Source organism: Apodemus sylvaticus, chromosome 1 (assembly GCF_947179515.1).
Source record: "Apodemus sylvaticus chromosome 1, mApoSyl1.1, whole genome shotgun sequence".
NCBI lineage: Eukaryota > Metazoa > Chordata > Mammalia > Rodentia > Muridae > Apodemus > Apodemus sylvaticus.
In genome coordinates this window covers 37,383,566-37,392,349 of record NC_067472.1, presented here as the reverse complement: position 1 = coordinate 37,392,349, position 8,784 = coordinate 37,383,566, and the positions used below count along the sequence as shown (strand labels likewise).

The window sequence follows — 8,784 nt, the reverse complement described above, 5'->3', positions numbered from 1 at the left end:
ACAAGGAAATGTATTAAAGGGTCACAGCATTAGGAAGGCTGAGAACCACCACTCTTAAGACCCATGACTAACATTCCCCCTCTCATGTTTGGACATGATATCTCAGAAAGTATGATTTTCAGAAAGTAAAGTAAATTGAGAAGTAAGATTCTGAGAGCTGCTAGACAGTGGTGGTGCATGCCTTTAATCCCAGCACTTGGGAGGCAGAGACAGACAGATTTCTGAGTTCGAGGCCAGCCTGGTCTACAGGGTAAGTTCCAAGAAAAAAAAAAAAAGATCCTGAGAGCTGAGATATTTGGACAGCTGGTCAGTTCCTGCAGTGGTCCTTTTAAATAATGTGTGTGTGTTACTAAGCCATTTCAGATACATATGCAAGAGTATTTACTGGACAATATTATGCATGAAAGGATCAGAAAGAAAAGACTTTTCTAATTAAAAAAAAAAAAAACTCTTACTGTTAATGTGCATAAGACTTGAGTTGATTGCCAGCATGCAGTGACACACAACTGCATGCTATCTCAGCTTGAGGGGATCTTGATGCCCTTTTCAGGTCTCCACAGGCACCAACACACATGTTCACATACAGACATTACATAAACCTAAGAAATATTTGTAAAAAGTTATCTGTGAGGCCAGTAAGATGGCTGAGCGACAGGTCAAATTGCTAGCCACAAAACTTTGGCAATTTGAATTCAGACTTGTTTTAGGTTTATAAGCCTAGCTCCAGACTTCTACAGTGAGATAGGAGGCAGAGACAGGAGAACTGGCTGGAAATTCAGAAGCTGACATGCATACACATGCATGCACATGTACAATGATATGCACACACAGATAGTTATCCCCAGTTATGGATAGTAAAAGAGTGTACTTCATTACTTCTCACATGATACAGAAAACTAGCACAGTTCAAAATAGGCAAGATAAATTTAATGCCAGCAATAAAACTAAAGTTTAAAGTTCAACAATTATAATCTTCTAAGTAGAATACAGAACAAAAAGCCAAAGTACGATTACACTATCACTGATTGTCAGAGATGGTTTGATTCCTTTGACTCTTTAAATATTAGGAACATTAAAAACTCATTCTATTAAAAACACAGTGAGAGAGTTGAAGAGATGGCTCAGTAGTTAAGAGTGCTGGCTGTTCTTCCAGAGGACCTGAGTTTAATTCCCAGCACCCACATGGAGACTTACAACCATCTGCGACTTCCGCTCCCGGGGATCCGGTGCCCTCTTCTGGACTCCTAAGACACTTAATGTGCAGAGTACACAGACTTACATGCAGGCAAAATACCCATACACATAACACAAAAAGAAAGGTTAACCTTTCTTGTAAATAAAATATGACAGTACTTTCTGGTTACTATCAATATAATCATTGTATCTCAGCAATCATCTGAGGTTTTTAAGAGAAAATGAAAATGTTAAAGTTTGGCATCATTTTTACAAATAATGATGTTATGCTTAAACTTCAAAGAAAATTCTGGAATTTTTGTGAAATACTTGCCTCACAAAACCTCCAGAGGATATATTTTATGAATATCAGATGCTTTTATAATAATTTACTAAAATTTTATGTGTTTTATAAAATAAATACTATCATACAGTATACTCCCAAATCATAACAGGTAATGGATCCAGGATTTAAATGCATCTTTGTTTTCAGTAAGGAACAGCTTCTAGTCCGATGGACAAACTTCATCTTTGCCTGGTGCTGTCCTTTGCGCCTCTGCCTCTGCCTCAGCCACAGCAGTGATGAAGAGTTGTTGAAGGATGTCCTTATCTAAATTTTTACCTGAGAACACAACAAAATAGTGATTATGCTTATTAAAAGAACTGTTCACCTATCAATTCCAAAGCTAAATGCAGGTGCTCTCTAGTGATCTACAAAATCTACAGTAACTGCTCGATTCCTTCCACAACTTTCTAATTAAGCCCCGAAGCCAAGTTAGCACTTGAAAGTTCTAAGTTGTCTAAAGAGTAAAGTTCTAGCAAAATCTTATATTATCCATGATTCAGACAACTAGACATGCTTATTTAGCTAATACTGGTTAGGTAACACATTACATCTCCTTCCAACCTAGCCCTGCCCGTCCCTTCGGAAGTTTGGCGCTCACCAATGAAGACCAGCTGGCAGGCTCTCTCAGCATCATCCCTCCAGCCCACTAGGCTCTCTTCCAGGTCGTAGAGCTCATGGATGCCTTGCACAATCATTTGCTGTGGTTTGTCTTTGATAGACACCAGTCCCTGTTCAAAGAACAATGATCACTCAGCCCTAGCTCAAATTTGCAAGCAGAAATAGTACCCTAAATTTGAAAATACCACTTTTCAGTCGGACGGTGGTGGTGCACGCCTGTAATCCCAGCACTCTGGGAGGCAAAGGCAGGCAGATGTCTGAGTTTGAGGCCAGCCTGGTCTACAGAGTGAGTTCCAGGACAGCCAGGGCTATACAGAGAAACCCTGTCTCGGAAAAAAAACAAATCCAAAACACTACCCCTCCCCCCCAAAAAAGAAAATACCACTTTTCAAAAAACAAACTTATACCAGAGCTATAAAAAAAGAAACCACTTGGTTCAATTATTTTCATATTTTATGTTCCTTAAAACTTTTAATAATTTTGTATATACTGACACCCCACCCCCCACCCCCAGAAACAGTATTTCTCTATGTAGCCCTGGCCATCCTGGAACTCATTCTATAGACAAAACTGGACTCAAAACACAAAACTCTACCTTCCTTTGCCTCTTGAGTGGTGGGATTAAAGATGTGAACCACCACGCCTGGCTACTTTTTTAAAAATAAAGAATTGCTTCCTTTTTCTTATTTCTGTTTGTTTGTTTTCTTTTGTTTCATTTGAGACAGGATCTTTGTTATCAAGCCTGGCTGCCCTGAAACTTGCTATGCAGGCCAGGCTGGCCTTGACCTTTCAGAGATCTACTTCCCTGACTGTACTACCATGCCTGGCAATGGTTCCCTTTTCTAATGATAAAATTAATATATTAGGATTTTTCAATGTTATTTATCACAACAAAAAACCTGATACTATGTATTCTGACTTTAAGAGTTTTATACTTCTTTCACAAATTTAACTACAAAATTTGAAAAGTTAAGATATTTTATTGGTAAATCTGTTTTGGAAATATATTATAATAAATTTAGGCAATGACCAAATAAAAATCTATTATAGTTCATGTGAATGAAAGTCCAATGAAGGTGTGCCAAGGTATCTGGCCCCATTGGAAAGGGCGGGATTTACGTCACAAACTTGACAAACTGAGATTGATTCCCAGAACCCACAGAGAGAACTGACTCCCAAAAAGTTGTCCTCTGACCTCCACCTGCACATTGTTATGTGAGTGCCCACATTCAGACAGACAAACACAAAAGTATGCACACACATTATGTCGAGTAACATAAATGACTTTCCAAAATCTGAACAAGAATTCCAGTGTTTTGTTCCTTTGTATAAAATATGACAAATATTTAGTGTCTGCCAAATGCATCAAGTAATGCAAGGTTCAGCAGTGGCAGAATTTTCAGTATTATTTCTGTTAAATGATGCTCTCTTGGAAAAATAATCTGTGCTGAGAAGAACAGTTTGGACCGTGTCAAGCTTATGAGCCGGTTAACTGTGGGGACACCTGGCAGAGGAGCTCCCGGCTAATGAACCAAGGCACACAGGTTATTTTAGCTGCAACACTAAATAAAGCTGTGCAAATAAATCGTGCTTTTTACAGTGATTTTTAAAGCTCCTTTTCAGCAATGGGAATGATGAAAATGAGGGCTGACAAAGGTTATTTGTACTAAGCCTAGTGTTTCTGTTAAAAGCAAATATGGTTTTTACATAGCAGCCAAGAAAGGATACTCTCTCCAAAGTCTGTGAGGGTGAATTGCACAGCGCACCTTTAGCCGGATGACCTCCATGCAGCGGCCGTCCTTGTTTTTCACATTCTTTTCCCACAGGAGATTCTGTATCGGGCAACACAATTTCATAAGACCAAGGACTGCTAATGCAACTACTATGCACAAAGCAGCCGATGAATCATTAATCAGTTAAAAATTGCATTCACCTGGATAAATACATTTAGACTCTCTTCCTTTGCACTTCCTGGTACTTCAAATGTGACTGTAACAATACTCTGTAAATCAAGAGGAGAATCCAGAATTATTATAGAATCAACCACCTATTTTTAAAACTATAACCAGTTTTAAGATGAAAAAAGAGGCCATACTTATGGAGTTTCAGCTGACTAATATTATCAACCATTATTTCTGTTTTGGTGATTTTGGAATTATCAATTCTATAAAGTATATCAACAATTTAGCATTTGCCAACCAACAAAACCTTTCAAGTGGGGGTCCTAAACAAAAATGGAGAGTAGCATTCACTGTGGTCATTCTGCCCGTGTCATCTCATCTCTCCTTTGCCCTTCACAGCAGTCCTAGGGACTGGGGATAACCATTTTACTTTATAAGTTGGGAAAATGAAGCTTAGAACAATGAAATACCCTGATCCAGGAGCACGACTCAAAACAAAAGTGTAATCGGCTCCCTTAGAAAGAAAGCCCTGTTTGTTTGGTCTCTACAGGAGCGAGCCGGGTGCTGGGTGAAAGGCTCTCAGGAAGGCTGGCAGTGCGGCAATCCTGGCTCAGGCCTGTGACAGATTCTCTCCTGACCTTGACAGACCTGTCTCCTCTAACAGGTTACATGATTAAAATTCAAACTTCCCTTTGCTCACAATATCATCCCAAATCTCAAATCCAGGAATGAAAATACACAAAGGCTAATAATAAGCAAGTTGTCAAAAACACCATGGACAGTGAGATGTTCCAGCCAAGCTCAAAATAACTGTGACAGGAAGAAGATGCATCTCTGTTTAACTTCTTAGAAATACTCATTTCCCCAAGCATTTTAGAACACCACTTAAGACAATAGAAGAAAATATAAAAATGCCAGTAGTTTTATTCATTGATTTACTTTTTGTTTCATTGACTTGGAAACAAGATCTTGCTATGTATCCCAAGCTGGTCTTGAACTCACAATCCCCGTTTCATCCTTAGCGTGCTGGGGTTTCAGGTGTGCATCAGCATTCAGAATTTTTTTAATGTAAACTTAGACACGCTAAAAACATTAAAGATCAATGTAAGGCAACAATATGCTGACACTTAATCCTCTGATGTTGTCAATATGCAAGGCGGAGAGTGCATTCTTACTCAGACATTAGAAGTAAAGTCCCCCCGCCCCTCCCCAACACATATGCAGTGTAATGGTTGTGCACCTCAGTCTCCATTTGGGTCCCCAGTAACTGGAGTGGGGGTGTTCCCTAAAGCTGCTGCCACCTGTGGAATCTGGTTCCCTGGCTGGTTTGCCTCATCTGAAGTATGTGCCTAGCCCTGCAGAGACTTGATGTGCCAGGTTGGGGGATATGGGGAAGCATTCTTGTAGAGAAGGGAAGGAGAGAAGGGGAAAGAGGGAAAGGGACGAAGGGGGAAGGGGAAAGGACTGGGGGAGGGGCAGCAACTGGGATATAGAGTAATTAAATTAATAGAAAAAAATAAAAACAAAAATACGTGTTGGACTTTTAAAATGTAAGGCACAGAAAAGCCCTCACCCTTATCTGTGGGACGTACAATCCAATAGCTGTGGTATTTGTATGAAACTACATATAATACTGAGCCACGAGGCCTTTTGAGTCTTAACTAAGCATTTATATACCATGGTCATAACTTTCATGCTTTGAATCACACTGCAAAATTAACACAAGTTTCTTTTTCCTCCTCACTGTCACAGACACAAATTCATTCTGACCATAGATCTTAGCAATCTCGATATATGATTTTTTTTCCATTTCTTATTAAATCAAGAACTTTCACCTTTTCAACTCTAGGGTTTCCCTTTGACATATCTGTATTGTCAACATTATTAGTCTTGTGCTTTGGGAGGTGATTCAGTAGCAGAAGGGTCACCTGAATATAAGCATTATGATATGTGACAGTAGATCTGGCAACAGAGATGTCAACTAAGCAAATGACGGGCAGGCACTGGTGCAGCAGACAATGGGATGGCTTCCGCAGCTCTTGGGACAGCACACGGTGAGAGGGTTCACAATGCCACTCAGAACACATGGTAGTTTTATACTGATGAATTATTTATTTCTGGAATTTTTCCACTTAATATTTTGTACTGCAGTTGGCTACACAGAATAGAAACCATAGATTATAAAATTCTACCTGTATTTTGTTACAATAACTATACCAAAAGCTAGAAATGATTTCAATGCTCATCAACAAATGAATTTTTTAAAAAGTGATGTGTACATAAAATGGATAATTATTAAGAAGGAGGGAGGGAGGGAAGGAGGGAAAAGGGAAGGAAGGAAGGAAGGAAGGAAGGAAGGAAGGAAGGAAGGAAGGAAGGAAGGAAGGAAGGAAGGAAAGAAAGAAGGAAGGAAGGAAGGAAGGAAGGATCTGCCTTATGGTAAAATGTGAATAAACCCTGAGGAATCTTTGCCAGGTGAAATGAGCCAGGAATGACCGATATGATTGGACCGCACTTGTATTTACTTGTATTAGAGTAGTAACGTGGCGGCTGCCTGCGGGGGGCCACAGAAGGAGCTGCTGCTCAGTGAGTCCTGTGTGAGGGAGGGAGGGAGTGCCACAGGGCACACAGTGCTGCAACAGCACACAGAAGCTCTTTAAAGGACAGAGATCAGCTTGAGCAGTTTTTGTTGTTTTCCAGAACAATACAAGGTCCTTATACAGTATTTCAGTTTCAAAAGAAAATAATTTTGTCTTTAAAAAGCCTCATAAGTGTATTTTGTTATACATGTATTTCATTAAGTTGAACAACTCTCTGAGAATCTCTTAGCACTGAACTAATACATTCCCTGTGTTGGGGTTTTGTGTAAGCTCCACCCCACACCTACCTGGCAATAGCCAGGTATGCCCCGCCCCAGAGATCTGGCCCACTATAAGAAGGGCTACTTGCTCCTCCTCTCCCTCTTTGCTCACCGCTCTCCCACACGCTTACCTCTCTGCCCCTGGGGCTCTTCCCCCCTCTCCACGTGGTCATGGCCGGCCTCCACACTCTCTCTCTCTCTCTTTCTCTCTCCTCTCTCTCTCCCTCTCTCCCTCTCTACCACTAACTTCCATCCCCTATTCTGAATAAACTCTATTCTATACCATGTCCGTGTTCACTGACTCCCTCACTGACTCGACTCCCCTTCATTTATACTCCTTCACCCTGCTTTACTGTAGCTTAGTGATATTTATAAGCATTTTTTTTTCTTTCATGGGTTAGGGACATGACTTTGTGTGGTTAGTATTTGTTTTCTGAGAGGCTGGCTTTGAATTGCTGATCCTCCTGCATCTACCTCCTCAGAAGTGGGAATATAGGCATTAGAGACAGGCACTGTAACACCTTGTTATCACTTAGTATTTTAAAGGATATAATTAACTCTAGCCATAGGCATAACTGATTCTTGAAATTAAGATGATATACAATAGGGTTCAAGGTAAATGACTCCTATTTCCGAATTGTGGCTTTTCACCCAATTAAACTCTTTTCATATAAGGAAAACTCAAAGAAGATGAAAGCTATAAATTATGGTAAAAACTCAAAATTCTAAATTGCCTCTATAAACAGAACAAAGCACAGACTGCCTTGTGGGCTTTTTCATCTATATTCCTGCTCCAGCTCATCTTTATTGAGATGAAACAAGGAATGATGGAAATTTTAAAATAGGCGAATGAAAGTAAATTTTTTCAGGAATAAAATTCAATAACTTATATATAGCATATCCCAGGTATTACCAACCTCAGACTAGATCTTGAAATTTAGTTTTGCTTTGAACCTAAAACTAAGTGCCTTCTGATGGTTAGTAACACAAAAACAGAAAACAAGGCAATAAATTAGAAAACTAAAGTCTAATAAAGAAATTCCTCTGAAACAAAACTACAGTAATTCTAGTTTGCTGATTTGACTTATTTTCCCATTTAACTCATTAGAGTCTGTTTTACACCCTATGCAAACAAGACCTACTGTGGTTTCTTTTTCTGGAAAACCAAGCCTGTAATACCCTCAAACTCAATCCCTCTGCCTCAGTGCTGCAGCCCTTGATTATTCTTTGCCTCTGTGGTATTTTCAGCCCCAAGAGCCACACGCTGAGCAGGTGGCATTTTCATTTAAATCTCTTTGTCCTGCAGATGTGTCTAAAGCTTTCCAGGTTCTTCTGCTTACTCTGCCTTCCCCTTTCTCACTGATCCACACACAGACAGCTCAGGGATCACCCAGCTTCTACAGCAGGCATTCACCCCATGGGGCAGATCTTCCAGCTTGGCCTCTAGATCCCAAGGACTAGCCCTGCTCACACCAGTGTGAGTGTTTAGCATCTTCCAGTCCTAGCCATCCAATAAGACACCTTAAAGCCGGCTTTTCTGGGTCATACGTTTTCACTTTTCAACATCTGGATTGCCTCTCCTCTCCTACTGTATTGACCCCAAATCCAAGCCTGCCAAACAGCTAACAAAATCCTACTAGTTTCCTGGCAACTACCCTTTCTTTGACCAGAAGGTACACAAGGACATCTCAACATTTTTAGATACACTTATATTGATATAATATAATCTGAATGGGAGATATAAAGGTAGGCGCTTGTACACATGGACATGTGTGTGTGTGTGTGTGTGTGTGTGTGTGTGTACGAGCGTGCGTGTAGAGACAGCACTGAATTACAAACTAAAGCCGGCATGATTTACTTTCAATAAACATATTATCTTTTCTAAA

General features: G+C 40.0%; 1 protein-coding gene across 1 annotated transcript in view; it reads right to left on the bottom strand.

Moving 5' to 3' along the window:
* Positions 1-262: 262 nt before the first annotated feature.
* The window catches only part of LOC127688892 (zinc-regulated GTPase metalloprotein activator 1), a 46,819-nt gene continuing 38,297 nt past the window's right edge, over positions 263-8,784 (bottom strand). Inside the window, exons 12-15 of the mRNA XM_052188005.1 lie at positions 4,071-4,139; positions 3,904-3,969; positions 2,118-2,247; positions 263-1,795 (exon numbers count right to left, since the gene is read on the bottom strand). Coding sequence (XP_052043965.1) covers positions 1,680-1,795; positions 2,118-2,247; positions 3,904-3,969; positions 4,071-4,139 — 381 coding nt within the window. The 3' untranslated portion in view covers positions 263-1,679. The remainder of the gene's footprint in view (positions 1,796-2,117; positions 2,248-3,903; positions 3,970-4,070; positions 4,140-8,784) is intronic.